General features: G+C 35.1%; 1 protein-coding gene across 1 annotated transcript in view; it reads left to right on the top strand.

The window, feature by feature from the left end:
- Positions 1-16,461, top strand: part of SPAG17 (sperm associated antigen 17) — a 105,272-nt gene that overhangs the window by 34,264 nt on the left and 54,547 nt on the right. The window contains exons 7-17 of the mRNA XM_068698742.1: positions 2,330-2,511; positions 5,971-6,126; positions 6,793-6,874; positions 7,249-7,367; positions 8,273-8,410; positions 8,494-8,604; positions 9,210-9,360; positions 10,993-11,223; positions 13,322-13,410; positions 14,075-14,191; positions 15,668-15,822. Of these exons, the coding sequence (XP_068554843.1) occupies positions 2,330-2,511; positions 5,971-6,126; positions 6,793-6,874; positions 7,249-7,367; positions 8,273-8,410; positions 8,494-8,604; positions 9,210-9,360; positions 10,993-11,223; positions 13,322-13,410; positions 14,075-14,191; positions 15,668-15,822 (1,531 nt within the window). The remainder of the gene's footprint in view (positions 1-2,329; positions 2,512-5,970; positions 6,127-6,792; positions 6,875-7,248; positions 7,368-8,272; positions 8,411-8,493; positions 8,605-9,209; positions 9,361-10,992; positions 11,224-13,321; positions 13,411-14,074; positions 14,192-15,667; positions 15,823-16,461) is intronic.

The raw sequence follows: 16,461 nt of genomic DNA, 5'->3' as shown, positions 1-16,461 counted from the left end.
TAGAAAGGAAGACATTAACCTGTAAATCCCATTGTGTTATAATGTTTCTGTTGTTCATGGCATTAGTACTCCTAAACCATGGATTAGGCACCATAGCTTTCATGTTCTTTTCCTTCTCAGGTGTCTACATGCCCTATTGGCTTTCATTTTGTGATGTTACCAAGTCAAGCACTACTAGTACCTTTCATATGGTTAGGTTTTTGTTCTTCTAATCACTCTAGTAGCTCTACTATTATCTCCTCTTTTCCGAGAGTTAATATTCAGAACTTAGACCAATCACTCAGCCTGACAAAATGGAATTTGTTTTTCTGTTTCTGCTGGAAATCTGTGACCTGACACGTCCTAGTGATTCTAGGACTTCTGTTTCCACAGCGATGGTTCAAAATCACTATGCAATGTATTAGTATATACTAGATGCTATTATTCCACTGTTACATGATTATAACAGATTGGTGTTGTTCCAAAATTACGTAGAGTACCACTGAATACCATCTTAATTTCAAATTCTTTAGTAATAGAAATGAGAATTCAGTTCTTCTGTGGGGTTGTGTCACATTTCTTCTGCATTGACAGTTTCTCCCAACTCCTGCATCTTCTTTTGGGGTTACTCATGGAAATTTAATTTATTCTGAGAGGGTTTACATGATGAAAATATACTTAAGGACCTTAGTACTATAGGCATAAGAATGAAGAAGAGAGGCGATATTCAAGGATAGAGCATCTAACGATTGATGCTAGAGAGCCAGATGTTTCTGTGCAAGGGAAATCTAAGTGTCATATGCTTATGTGTTTTATTATTAAACTGTGGGGCAGAGTTAGTAAAACATAATTATTCTTCTGTTGTAAAACTTATATTTTGGGCTGCAATATTGTTAGTAGAGTGCCACTCAACTTCCATTCAACAACATGAAGTGGATGACCCATGACTGAGCAGTCTAAATACTGTTATACTGCCATGACATACATTCAAAGCTGAGTGTGTTAGGAGAACATTACCACTGAACTAGAGTTTATCTTTCATGAGCAGATGAAAAAAGAAGGAAGAAGAAAGATGGTCCTATAACTGAGATGAGCTGTTAGGAGAATGGAACAGTTTAAATCAAAGGACCATCTGGGCCAGTGTTCTATCTCCAGAAGTGGTCATGAACTGATGCCTGAGGAAGATGAGAGGAATATGAAAAGAGTAAAGGAAAGGAATAGAAGTAATAAGAAAAGAAGAAGCGTAATAGGAAAAGCACATATGAAACTTCTCCGTGTGCACCTCACTTAGCATCCACGTATTTTCAAGTCAAGAGATTTTCCTGATCCTGATGTGTCTTGTCTTTGTAGTAAACCTCAATGTATTTATTTTATTTTTTAAGGACTTGTCAGTTTTCCTTGAACTCCTGAAAATTTCTTATATCTACAAAATCTTTTGGCAGAGAGTTCCATGATCTTCTACCCAGTGCTTGGAGTCACTTATGGTACATACCTTCAAAATCATGATAGGGCCATTTTATAAGTTAATTGGCCATCACTTCTGATGGCTGCTGCACAAGGAATATATATCTTTGAGTTCTTTAAGAAGGTCAGCATTTTTTGAAGAGTTCACAGCCTCACAGGGTTGTTTTGGTTTAAATCCATAGGGCCACTGGAAAAATACAAGTGTGGTATTTGGCCTCAATGCTAAGGTTTTAGAAGTGCTGAGCACCCACATGTCCAAATGAAAGCAAGTCATTGCAGGTTTAATGTTCATATGTCCCTTAAATTAGGCTATAATAAGTATGATTGATCTTGGGTTCAGAGTGTGATTGTAAGTTTGGCATTAAGAGAGAAAGTTTTTTTCTCTGTACCTGGAGCACCTTTGAAAACTGATCATCACCACGCAATAAAAATGAGAGCTATACAACTTCTAGACTCACTATTCATAGTCATGCTATACCTTAAACTTCTTTTAACCCCACTTTCCACTTCAACAAAATGTTGATAGTAAAGCTTGCTTATCCTATATTTAATGAACTGTTTGGTCTAAATTTGTGCTGGCAGCTTTGGAACAGTGCAAATATTTTTATATTTCCTAGGTTTCAAACATTAATTGTTATTTTGGTGAAGTTTTTCTTTTGCTTTATTTCTGTGTGTTTGTTTTTCTAAAAGAAATGCCATGTTAGCCATACTTAGGCTTTATCTTCCTGGAGTTTTTTAAACCCAAAGTTTGGTGTCAGATTTATTCTGAGACCATGAGAATGGGAATATTCTAGCAGTACTTATAGAATACTATTATACAATGTGTGCTTTCTGTAGAATGGAGATAGTGTACTATCTAATTTTATCTAATACTTTAAAATTTTAGATGTTGAAGCAGAGAAAAGAAAGAAAGATGAAGCTGTCAAAGATCTGGAAATGTTTTGGAAATACCTAGAGCCAGTTCTGAACAGTGGAAAGCATGGATCACGTCTCTTTGATGTTGCCAGACTTCATCACTTGGTTAAAGAGAATGCCTTTCCCTCCGACTGGTCTGACAAAGAAATGCTGGTCAGTAGATAATGCTTTCACAACATGTGGCATGCTTTGAGTTTTGTAACATTTAGCACCAATTTAGAACTGGAAAGAATTTTTGCTTACTTTTCTATGAAACAGAAAGAAAATAGTGTATTTGTTATCTTCAACAAAAAATATTTTGTATATATCCAACAAACGTATTCAGCATGTATTCATGAGGAATCCTTTGAATAAAAGTACCTACCCTGGAGTTTCTTAATGTTGTAGGCCACAGCAGCAGAGTTGAAAACAAGGTTGAAGTACTAAATTTATTCTTTCGCTTCACAAAGGTCCAATTTGAATCTCATTAGAGAGTCAGGTGTCAGTGCTAAGTAAAAGTAAAAATATGTTGTTGTCCTACTGACAGCAGGTCTACTTACTGTATATCAGAAAAGTCACAAGAACTAATGAAAATGAATACAAGAGTGCTTTTTGTTCATAAGCTGTTGTTTTAGCACTCCTTGTACTACTTCTTGTTGTCCTACCCAAAACATGTCTCTGATGTGTTACTCTTTATAGCCTGCTGAGTCAGGAGCATTGGAAGGCAAAGTAAACTGTTAGAAATTTTTTCCAAACTAGGATCTCAAGTATGACAAGGTAAAAAGGTCCTGCTTCTTCCAATCCTCAGTGGTGGCAGTGAAAAATAGAACATGCTAAAGCAACATTCCATGATTTATCCTACTGTATTTGTGGTCTATATTATTAGGGTTAAAGGACAAACTACATTCTCCTAACACTTTTTTATAGTACATTAAATCCTGTATATAAACAATTTGGTGAGCTAGGAAGTACCCTTGATCCTGAAGGGATCAGAACTGAATTGGGCTAAATCCATAGTGGTTTCCAAGGCATTCACTAAAAATGCCTCAGTTGTGGAAATGTGTAGACTTGCTACTGACAACATTATTCACCATTATATTCTTGATCTAATCTTAAAATATGAAGCCAATTTTGAGAAAGAAGTTCTTTAATCCTGTCTATCTTCCCAGTAATCACCTTTTCTAGGGGCCTGTTGCAGCCCATAAATATCCTGCAAGCACATCTTTACTGAAATAAAAGAATAATTATCTGTCACTGAAATTGTTCCAGCAGATTGTAGTTGTAATTTCACATTCTTCTGTATCAGAATTCAGCAGAGCTCTAAAGAAGTAGGAACATTTGTAAGTCTTTAAAGAAGCAGATGGGAAGAATGCAAGTCATGAAATCATAGGTGGATAGAGTAAATCTGTTCTGGTGGGCTTCCAGGCGAGTCTTTGAGTCCTATCTTGCTGCATCTGGAAAGATCAAGAGATACAGAAGGAGAACTTTTTTGACAAACTGTTAGGCATTGTTACAAAAAATGATATTGTTATATACAGATGGTCACGTCCTTTTAAAATATTTTAGATATTTATAATGGAAAATGCTTTCAGAAATGTTTTCCTTTGTTCAAGAGTCACTGGTGGCTAGACTCAGAGAACTTTCAACAAGAATCTGATTCTGTTCTGAGATGAGTAGAAAGCAGGGAAGTAAATTCATAAAACTAATTATACTAGCCTTTGTATCTGTCCCATTAAGCAGTGCCAGGTTGCACTATTTTTAACTCTGTAAAAATTAGAATCATATAATCATAGATCGGCTTGATTTGGAAGGAACCTTAAAGATCATCCGGTCCCAACCCCACTGCCATGGGCAGGAACACCTTCTGCTAGACCAGGGTGCCCAAAACACCATCCAGCCTGGCCTTGAACACTTCCAGCAATGGGGCATCCACAGCTTCTCTGGGTAACCTGTTCCAGTGCCTCACCACTCTTACAGTGAAGAATTTTTTCCTAATATTGAATCTAAGTCAAAACTCTCTTAGTTTAAAGTCATTACTCCTTGTCTATCACTATACTCCATGATAAAAGAGTAACTCTCCAGCATTCCTGTAGGCCCTCTTTAAGTACTGGAAGGCCACTATAAAGTCTGTCTGGAGCCTTCTCTTCTCTAGATTTAACATCCCCAATTCTCATTGCCTGTCTTCATAGGAGAGGTGCTCCAGCCCTCTGATCATCCTTGTGGCTCTCTTATGGACTTGCTCCAACATGTCTATGTCATTCTTATCTTGGTGGCTTCAGTGTTGGACATACTAGTCTGGGTGGGGTCTCATAAGAGCAGTAAAGGGGGAGAATCTCCTCCTTTGACCTGCTGGTCACACTTCATTCTTGTTTTGTTTAAAAGACTGTGCATGAAAAACACTCCAAGACTTTCAAATTGAAATTTTCATATGCTCCAGTGATTTCTTGTAACCTATGAATGGAAAGTTTTGCAAAAGATCATTGAATTAGAAGAACAAAGGTGCACAAATATTAACTCTGAAAATTCTGTTTTCACAAATATGGCTCCTCTCCCAAACACCTCCTCAAAGGTTCAAACGTTACGAAAACTGAAACAAGTATTCCGTATCTGATCAGTGATTTGGGTGCTTGTTTTGAAGAGCAATAAGGAGGGCCAGATTTAGAGAAAGCAAATGCTTGGTACTTCTTAAGGGTCACTTAATGCTTTTAGTGTGAGTTAGGAACTTAATGACAGTTGTGTTTCTTCACCGTGCTTCATTTTAGGATACTTAAAATTGAGACATCTGATATTTACTAGACACCATCATTACATGTTTAGGCTGTGGAGAGAAGAAGGATATGGCCACTAAAGCCACTTAAACCTGAGTGTGGCACGTGGTCTGAACAGGGTTTGGTATCAGTACAAAAGCATTTCAATTTTAAAATAGCGGTTGCTGTTAACTTTTCTATTCCTCCAAAACCTTGGTGAAAACCACAGTACACCACCTCTGTAAACTTGTCTCTTCCTATGTTAGATTTCAGTAGATACAGTTTTCTCCCTTTGGATGTTTGGGTGATATGATGACATTCCTTTGTTTGCGCAGCTATGGAATTCTGTTCTTGAGGCCTTCTTTGTTTTAACATAGAAATAGAAAGAAAGAGAGAAAATATTATGAGATGGCATTAATTAGTTGGATTATTTATATTTTTTTATCCTTCTAGGGCAGGAGAATGGCTGACATTGCACATATGCTGCAGGTTGATCACCAGTAGAGACATACACAGATGATAGAAGTATTTTATGTTCCGTTGCCTTTTTCTTCCCATCCAAAAAATAACCTACATTTCAATTGCAAGACAACAGACCTTGAATGGTTACTGTTAAGATTATTTAAGCTGTATACAACTGCAGCAGTTGTATACAACACTCAGTCCATACTGTGGTATGGCAGCATTTAGGCATATAAAGATGAGGATGCCTTGTTTTCTTAGACTTACTTTATAAAACATTTTGAATTAGTAAACAAAAATACCCTTGGAAAATTTATAAACAGTTGTGTATCTGCTGGTTAGAGAACTAAGGACTTCTGTGTCTTAAGTTACATAACACTTTTGCATGCAAACTTCATCCTTTTTATCTTATTTTCTGTTGTAGCTTGCACTTGGCACTGCGCTGTTTGAAAGTATTGCTTGTTTAATGTATGACTCCCTGGATTGGAGAAGACAGCATTGTAACTACTTGGAAAACACCAAGTTTATTAATGTGCCTGAATTATCAGAGAGCAAATCAACACAACCACCTGCAACTGAGGCAAGGATCCTTTTTGCTTTACCACACTTTTTGTGGAAAATAATTAGCTATAGGATAGAATTATCTGCCTTTAATTCTGCACTAAAAATAATCAGCTTGGACCATCACTCCACGTGTAATTTTTTGTGAATGAAATTGGGATTTTTGTCTTCAGCATTTAAAACTTCAAAACTTGGAGAAAAAAAAAAAAAAAAAGCAAAGCAAAGTGTCATGGGTGTAAAAATGGCTTAAATAACTTCTGGTGACACCTTTATGTGCCTAGAAAAATCACTGTGCTTGCAGAGGTACTATGTCTTGTTACAGATCAACTATCCAAAAAAGATGATTAGTTCTGTGCCAGATCAGTTCCTTTACTTTGTTCATGGTGGACAAAAGCTTAAGTGGGCACAAGAAAGAAGCTTGTAGGATGTGTACTAGTGCTGGGGAAAAAATTGGATTACTCCATCCATAGCAGTGCTACTGAATGTTCATTTAAAGCATTCATAAAACAACATTGCTTGTTCCTTTCAGAGTCAGATAGGATTTGACTCCCATAGTAAGAACCATTTAAAAGTTTAGACAGAGGGTAAATAGCAAAAGATAAAGGAAATTGTTTTTTCCCACCAATTTACATTGGGCAATCCTCATTTGTTTCTGATTTTTTTGTCTTTATCTTTGCTCTTTTAGATACAACCAACACCACAAGGTACACCTTCAAAGAAAAAAGGGCAAGCAGAAGAAAATCTGCCAACAGTAATTTTGTCACAGGGTATGATTAAAGGATTAAAGCACTTGCCCTGTAGCTGTTCACTGTTAATCTTGCTGTTCCTTCATCTGACAGCACAAATCTCTGAAATTGTTTGTTCAGTAAGCCAAATCTGATTTGATGTTGTGAGAGTAGTTTCTTAGTGAAAACGTGAAAGTCTGTGGAAACTGCAATGGTGATAAATAAGTTCTTCAGAGAATCACTTTTTCTACCTGTTACTAATCACACTTGGATATGAGAGATATACAGTCCTGGACTTTATCAGTCTTTTTTAGAAAAATTGTTTAAGAGTTGAACTGGTCAGTAACACAAATTGTAATTTTTTAATAAATCCATCCTAATACATTCTTTTTTTGTTGTTGTTGTTTTTACAACAGAGGCAGAATTTCCGGTTTTGGCTGCTTCTATGGATATGAGATATTACAATGACTTGCTGAATCAGATTCCTGAGGAATACTTTTCTGTGCCCTTAATGCTGAGCTGCATGCTGGAACAGGTGGGAATATTATTTTTTTTTTAATTCCTGTGGTTAATTCAGCTTAGACCTGTTATAATGAACTGATCAAAGATTAATAAATCCATCTCTCTCATACAGAGCTAAGAGACTATGCATAGAGGCACTGACCATGGAGGTTTAATATAAAGGAATCATAACTCAGAAGTGGCTTACTTATTTTCTTTTCATGTTGTACACGCTTACTCTGTACATACAGTATTATCCCAAAATCATATTTCCAAGACTATAGATCCAATATAATCAAATGAGGAAAAGCTTGTCATTTTGTAGCTAAGTCAGTAACAGTTTTTCACATCTTGCACCAGCAGTACTAAACTTTTACTGGTTTACTCAGTGCAAAGGTCTTACGGCAAACTTAACACTAGAATTCGTGGATATCTCTGCTAACACTAGAAAGGTCTGATTTCTGTTGAGTTCAGACACAATTTACAAGATAGTAAAGCTCTGTGTTATTTGAAAATCTTCCTTCTTTTCAAAATAATATATCAGTTCAATTAGTTTATTTACTTCAAGAATAGACTCAGGCAAAAAACCTCAAGATAAGGTCCAACATCTGAAATGCAGTCAAAATCTCTGTTCATCATTACAATTCTTAACATTTCAAGTCGGATATATTTTTCTTCTTATCCTTTGAAAAGTGAGTAATAAAAGAACACATTTATCTGTTTTCTATATTCTGATTGGGGCAGAAACTAACATGCAGAATTGCATTTTTGGTATTTGTAAAAAAAAAAAAAAAAAAAAAGGTTTTCTTTCTTTACAAAACATACGGATATGTGTTTACCTTATAAACTTAGCTTATCTCAGGATCTGTCTGCTAGTTTTCAGGATGTTATGCAGTAGTCATACTAGTAGTGAAAGCTATCATATATCATATTTACTAGGTTATTGCAAGTGAAGAAGACCTTACACCACCTAGTCTGGTGGTGCCAGAGCGCCGGGCAGATGGACTACATCATACCATTGCAGATCATATAGCCTCGGTCCTTCCTTCTCTTCCACTTTCTGACAGTGAAAAAAAGGTTTGTGTTGTCTTTTATTTGTTACCTAAAATGACAATTAAGTATTATTATCGGTGTTCAATGCATCTTTCTTTTTTTAACAGAATCTCTATGACTACTTTGCTCCTAAGTACAGTGAAGAAACTGTAACCCCCAAGTACCCTCTCTTATTTAATTACCATGATACTCTGGCTCAGCAATTGCACCTGCTGAAGGTATAGTGCTAACAATCATATATAATCAGTTCTAAAGTCCACAGACAGCAAGTACTCAATGCACTAGAAAGGGTAGAGTGGTTTTTTACAAAGGAGAACTGCATAGCCTAGATTTTTCCTACTGAGATAGACACACTAATACGTTTTTAGTCTGCTTAAGAAGCAATGGGTTACTGCTGCTGACGGAGGACACGTCAGAAACACAGAGCATTATATTAGCATTATATTGATTTCAGTGTTTGCATTAATAACAAGAATGTTTAGCTTTTGGTGTAGATGAGAGATACAGAACTCTGTTGATTTACTCTAGTATTCCAGAATTTTTGAGACTATCTAACACAGACAAATATCTTCTAACATCTAGCTGTTTTTATGTCTTCTGTCAGTTCTTCTCTTATGCATGTTCTTTTTCCTGTCCAAAATATCTGACACCATGATTCAATAACGTACTGTGAGCACATGCTCAAAATTTAAGTATATATCCAACTGACTTAAGCACAGTTAACATTTTTTTCTATAAAAGGATGTATTTATTCTAACAATTTTTAGAAATCCACTAGTGTTAAAGTTTACTTTAACTCTTGTACTTTGTTTTTTTGTTCCAGGTCCAAGACAACTTAAATCCAGAAAAGATTGAACATGAAATGATGGATAAATTGCCTCTTAGGGAACTTATCCATTTCACCCTTCCTTCGACTGTAAACAACACTAAACGCTTAGCCAGCGTTCATGAGCTCATGCATTATTTCACTAGTGGTGAACTGATTTTCTTTTTCATTGATATAATTTAATCTTTTCTTCTGGCTGATGATTCTGTTGAATAGATGGAATTTGGGGATGAGTTTTGTCAGCTACCTAAAACCTTTGAAGAACTTCCCATTTTTTGTATTCTTGATCATGCCTTGGCCTACCATACAAGTTAGGCTAACTTTAGACCTCGGTTTCATGTTTCTTGGGCAAGCCAATATGTGTATTAATTATTGTATAACTAAGAGCTGGAAGCTTCTCAGAACTCTCTTATTACTTATTCATGTTTAATAAGAGAGAAACAGTTACATCTGAGAAAGGGAAAAAAAAATTGTACAAATTGCTATTTTGATCTTAGGATACAGAATGCATTTTGGGAGACAATGACATGCACTGCATGTTTATTTACCAACATTCTTCTGGAGGAAGAGCACATGTATCTCAGAAAACTTTAATTGAACACTAACTGGTTTTAAAAATATATTCTCTGTAACCTGCTGGAATTAATAATGAAATGACTTCTACAATAATCTGTATCAAACCAGCAGAATACCTTCACTACTTCAACTATAATCACTTATGCTGTAACTTTTTCTTATAATGTGCATACCACTGTGATGTACACTGTGAAACAATCCCAAAGATTGCATAAATACCCTTAGGCAGTTTTGAAAGTTTACTCTATGACTACTAAGAAATATAAACATTCAAATCTGTTTCGTTACAGTTATGTCATCATATAAGGCACAGTATTTGAAGTTACTTTCCCAGCTATTCATTCCCAAAATCCCATGTGTTGGATTAGTTTACACTAGCTGCATTGTTTCTAGTTGTCAGTATGTTTTTTTTAGAAGGTGTGTCTTACCTATTAAGGTATTCTGTATTGCTGTAGCTTGCCAGCCGGTGGATATCAAATTTGATGGTTTTCACTGGACCATACTATACTACCAAATTCTCCCAACTGTTAACTTTGCTCAAGATAGCCAACATTTTCAAGATATTCAATGTTTAACTCCTCCAAAGAGAAAATGTTTCAAATTGAAGATATACTGTGTATGATTTGGGGACAGAACTACCTGTCTTAAAGTTCAGTCCCTGTCATAATTATCAATGTGTATGGACACCAATGCAAATAACCATAAATAGCATTTGTTATTGCCTTTGCACCTTGCATGCTTCTATGCAAATTTTGTGTAACATGTTGTCTGAAGAGGAAAAAAAAATCACTTGGTTCTTTGTTTGAAAAGCTACAGATTAAAATATATATATATATAATGATAATAGAAGCCTTTTCATGAGCTAAAGCTGAAAATAACTAGTTGTTAACTGGTTTGGTAAAGCTTACACAGTACTTTAAAATCAACATAATTTGTATAAAGTTAATGAGCCAGTACGTATTCAGATGTAGGAAGCACTTCATTTAAGATGGATTAATAGTCAGGCATATCATTTTGCAATTTGGAAACATTCAACTTTGAATGCAGTGTAAAAAGTAGCTGACATAATTTGATCCAATACCATTAAGGAAATTGTTCTTGGCTTTTGCAGAGTTGCCAAGAACAATATGCTTGCATAGTCTTCTATTTATCTTCTGCTGAGCCATAAGAACATTTTCAGTTAATGATTGTAATTCTTTTATAGAACTTCTGAGTTGGGCTGAAGTAGAAAGAGCCTTCAGAGTGTTTACTTTTGAAAGCCTGAGGCTGACTGGGCTGAGTGACTCTGGTCTCCTGGAGAGCTCTGGATCTATGGTTGGAGGTGATTCTGAAGTGTCTTATATCCCCTGGGATAACCCAGCCAGGTTTGCAAGACAGCTGAGACAACTCTTCCTTATGGAAACGAAGCTTAATGAGAAATCACCAAGAGGCTCTGGTAAAAACCTCTCTATTTATGTTACTCCTGAAGAATTTAAATCTGCTATTTATTTTACCATATCGTTTGCTGTTACAAGGCAGTGATTTTTCTTCCTGGTACAAATCACCAAATATTAAATATTGCATAGTGTGCACATTGACTATCAACATAGGAATACTGATATACTAGATATTTTTGTATGACAACATTAAACAAATGATTTAAGCAACTCTTTGAAATGGTATGTGTAGAAAAATATGTACTGTAAAACTGTTTAATTGCTTGTGACATCAAATACATTTTAGAGACAAAATAGCTGAAAACATGCTTTAATACCTTTCTGAATGCAAGTTCTTATAAGTTATAATGGCAGCTGAATTTTTACTACCTTAGCATCAACAAGGTAAAATCAATATGATATATAAGGTTAATTAGATGATTACCAGTGAACAAGTAAGAGGAGTGGAAAATATATATACCTTACACATGAGGACTCTAGAAGATGATATAAAAAGCTGAAAGGTTTTTAAAAAAAAAAAAAAAGGTTTTATTCTTGGTAATTACACGTATACATATCTTTTACTGCATTTTTATCTGCCAGGAGTTCCTCTTCTTTCACATGCAAGTAAATTCAGCATGGAGTTTTTATATTCAAAATTTTAGGCCCAATTTAGAAGAAGAACCATATTTATTTTGTGTCAAAGAAAGTAAGACCAGCAAATAAGGCTAACATATGGTAGAACTGACAGCACCAAGTTCCAAGCTAGTGGAGCTTGCAACTTATTTAAAATGAAGTGTATGTTCAGGTTTATGTTAAAACTTGCTTTTGCAGCAAAGATACAGGAAAGCATGAACCTGAGAGTTCTGCAAAAGAGAAATTCTACAAAAACTGTATATACAGAATGAATGTGTTATACCTGGCCTAACTTTATCTGTCTAAAAGTAAGCATCTAGCCAAGGCTAATTATCTAGGCCTTTTTTGTGACCAGGGGAGAGAGAAGGGTTATTTAAGCAATCAGCTTAGATGGGATCCTTTCCTTACAATGTTGGTGCGGACAAAATGAATCCTTCTTATCTGCCTCTTTTCTGAAGTTTGAGAACATTTTTGGTGTTTATTTTCCTTTTTTGCTAAACACAATACTAAATATTGTAGTTGCAAACACAGCTGTCAACATTTTAACACTTCTGCAGCACAAAAACAGATACCAAGAAGAGAAAATTGCTCTTGGATTTCTTTAGTCTTCTAAAGGCAGTCAGTAAACAGATGTAATTTCCAGAGAATCATAGCCTAAAGATACGTTTAGATAAATGTAGAGAACCATTCTGGAAGATGAGCTGTTCATGAACCATTTATGAACAAATACTTCCAGAAGTATTTTCTCTCAGGAATAGAATTTTTCTTGTATGTATGAATTTCGATCAAATATTAGTGACTTGTGCCCTAACCCAGGGCATAAAGAATTCTATTGAAATGAAATTATTTCAGAAAGAGACAAAATGAGAATATAGAAGTAAAAATCTCCTTAAAAATCTCTATTCACATCAGGTGCCCATTTTAATACTGATAGTTTATCAGTCATCAGAATTACTAGTTAGATCCTTGACAGATGTGATCTGTCAGTAGCTAATAGAACTCTATAAATCCAATGATTCTCAAAAGTTTAAAAAACACATTTTTCAAAAATTCTAATATCAAAGTAATTTATTTTACCTCTTATTTATGTAATCTGTGCAAAGGAATATCTGTAGTTTCTCAGGTAGTAAGCAGAAAAATGGTTCTTCATGTTAGAATCTTGAGGACACTTAGAGTATTTTTAATCTTTTTGACCGTGCAAGGCCATCACAGGACAGATCAAGAGGAAAATTTGAGTGGAACTTATAAAGAGTTCTTTTTTTTTTTTTTTTTTTTTTTACTGAACAGTTTGGCGCTTGTTGTACATGGGTTTCAAAGTGTGGGAGAGGTATATCATGTATTTAGCTTACTAGTGTCGTAAAAGAAAGCTTCAACTTGATGGCAGTCTCACTGAGGAGACTGAAAGAAATTGCAGAACTCTGATCTTAGTGTTGAGGGCTGGAATTTCTGGAGCAATTTTAAAATTCTGCTTTCAATTTTCAGGACATGCAGAAACAGATGATAAGGATGGAAGAGATTGTCTGGCTGATCCTGTTTTGAACAAAGAAATGGATCTTTTTTCTTCTGATCTGGCAAGTGTGATTGATGAGCGGACTAAACTGTGCTCTATAGTATGAGACAACAGAAAATGTTCAATGCTGGGAAATGTTGATGTGGATTCCTTTGCAATGCTGCATGAGAATGTCAATTTTGTGATGTTTAGAAAATAGTGACATAACTTTTAAGTACTGTGCAATCACTTGCTTTGAATTCTATGGTGATGGGGTTTGGTGAAGCTACTAATGGCAACACTGGTTTCATTGAATACCAGGGGTCAAATACTTGGATGAGAATTTGAGAGAAATTGCCAAACTGTCAAACTAATAGACTGTGTAGTTTGGCTTCTTTAAAAACACCTGCCTGCCATACAGCCCTGGATAAATATAGCAATTTTAAGATTACTTCATAGGACCTGTCTAAATATTCATAATTACTTACAGCACTCAAAAACATATAACCTAATAATAAAAATAGTTGAATTATGTTTGCCATAAAGAAAAAACAAAAGCACAAACCTTTGGGAGCAATTGTGTTTTTTATTAAATATTGCCATACGGCTCTACACATGTGCAGCATTATGCAATTAACTGTGATGCAACATGGGATGCTGTCTACTAAGACAACAGATTACAGTTAACTTAATACAATTGATACTGAAATGTTGATATTCATTATTTTGTTTTGCTGTATTTTGAGGTGAGTCTGGAAAATAATGGCCTAGAACTAAACTTAGAAGAAATAAAAAAGATTCAGAAGCGTTGTCTGACAGACTGGAGTTTTGCCGAGTATTTTCAACCCCGTGTTCTTCTTCAGGTATCTGTGAACTGACAGCGTTATAGATACAGTCATGCCTCAGAATGCTTCACAAAGAATTAGTAGTGGAATTGGTTCAGTTTTATTCCTGATACATTTTCACCAAAACAAATTGTTCTTCAGCTGCTTTAAATTTCAAATAAGAAACTGAAGTTTGTACTTGTTTTTTATTTTGTGGTTTGGTGGCACTGCAGCTGTTCTTTTTCGTATGAGTCTTTTAACTAAATGCATGATGGGGAAAAAAAAAAATCTTACTCTTAGAGGGAATCCTCCATGACAGTTATGGGATTCATTAGTCCACTGTATGTAGCAGCATACTTTGCAAGTACACATTCAGCATATGTTTTATGGGCAAATAGAAAATTTTGTCATAATCATGCTTTACCCTCTCAGGGCTACAAGGTTCATCTATAGAAATCTTGCAAGCTAAAGACCAAAATTCTTCTTGCGGTGAGACAGAAAAACAAATATGAAAAATAAGCTCAGGTATAGATGTTATAAGGTGATAGACATTCTCTTGGGAGAGGTATAAGCTCTGAGCTGCCTTGAGCTTCACATGCTTCAATTCGTTTTTGATCCTCACACATGCTATACAAGCATTGAGGAAAGGCTGCTGTTTCAGCACCACTTTAGCATCACTGCGTGTCTGGTCACAGATTTCAGGAATTCCTTCTTATGCAAGGTAAATAGCTAATACTAACTGAACTGTCAATAATTAATGAATCTAGCCAAAAAATACTGATTTAAAATAACTGCAACAGAAAACAACAATATTTTGGTAATAATATTTCTTTATTTCCTATACTAAATGTCACATCTAAGCACAATTCTTACAACCAGCTGGTAATGAGATTTTCATATTTAAATCATACTTATTGTTATAGTATTACTTCAGTTTTACTTCAGTTCAATAGTTCTGTAAAAATGATGGTTTCAAAGAAAACTTTCTTCTGGCTATTACTAAAAAATAAGTTACAGCCTGCAGACAACGTAAACACTGAAAGTGATGGACTGTCCAGAACAGAGTGAAATAATAAAGGACACAGTAAATCTCAGAGACATATAGGTCATAACTTAGCAAATTGGATACCAAACTAACTTAACAGAAGTTAGTTTGTTTTTCTCTACCTGCTACACAATAGTTCTGCTGTTATTCATTATCTATTTAAACACTTGGTTTTAAATCTTAAATAGATATAAACAATAATTTTATTCTTTAGCTGATATTTTTCATTCACAGTCAGTCTCAGAAGTGGAGGATACTGAGTACCTATTCTCAATATGGATAGTAATGGAGTTCAGTTTCCACATACCTGAACACTTCAGATTGCTAGAATCCAAGTGCTTTGCGTACATCCTGATGGAAGAGTGAAGTTCCAGTGTACCTCAGAAGTACCAGCTAAAAGCTCTGCTGTGTACCATCTGCACATACTACTTTATATAGGGAGGATGTACCTTTGTTTCTTTGTTTTTCAGGTTCTGTATACTGCAACCCAAGAGTACAGATGTATTGATTGCTTTTATCATACCCAAGATAACTCTTTACTAATGGTTCTTCACAGTCCTATGAATCAGTATCGTTCATGCAAAGAGACCTGGGATGTTGCATTACACTCTAATGTTGGATTCAGGTAATTTTATTATTTATATCTCATTCACAGTCATTTTCAATTAAAGCCTGCATGGCCATGCTTGGAACAAAGCTTTGTAATGAAAAGATACCATGATGTAACTATATTTATGAGAAAGCAAGTCATGCAGGCGGAGAGCAGTACTATATCAAAGTAATTAGATGAGACAAAGCTATTCAGAGGAGAACCCTGCAGTAACTGTGTATGTAACTGCTTATCACATGCTATAAAAATACAATAATGCATACACATGAAGTCATATTATGGATATGCACATCAAGAAAATGATGCTGAGGTGGAGGATGTCAAAAAGGAAACGGTCTAAAAATTATCTTTTTTTTTTTTTAACTATGTTTACATAAATCATGCATTGTCATGGAAAATTTTTCAAGAAAAGCTAGAGGCCCTTTGTCAATATTAGATTATTTTTTTTTCTAACAATATCACATTCTTCTTGTTTGCCACTTTCTGCTCACCAGTAAGAAGTATCAAAGTACTTGCTGTGCTATTATTCAAGCTTTTGACAGTGGACCTGTTTATTTTGGAATGCATTTTTGTACTGAAGCAGCAGTATACACGATGATGTATATCCAACTGCTATTCCAACTTATTGATCACAGGTAGAATATGTGTCCACAT

This window comes from Anas acuta, chromosome 1, assembly GCF_963932015.1.
Source record: "Anas acuta chromosome 1, bAnaAcu1.1, whole genome shotgun sequence".
Lineage (NCBI taxonomy): Eukaryota > Metazoa > Chordata > Aves > Anseriformes > Anatidae > Anas > Anas acuta.
Note: the sequence above shows the minus strand (reverse complement) of the source record. Positions and strands in the feature narration are given on the sequence as shown.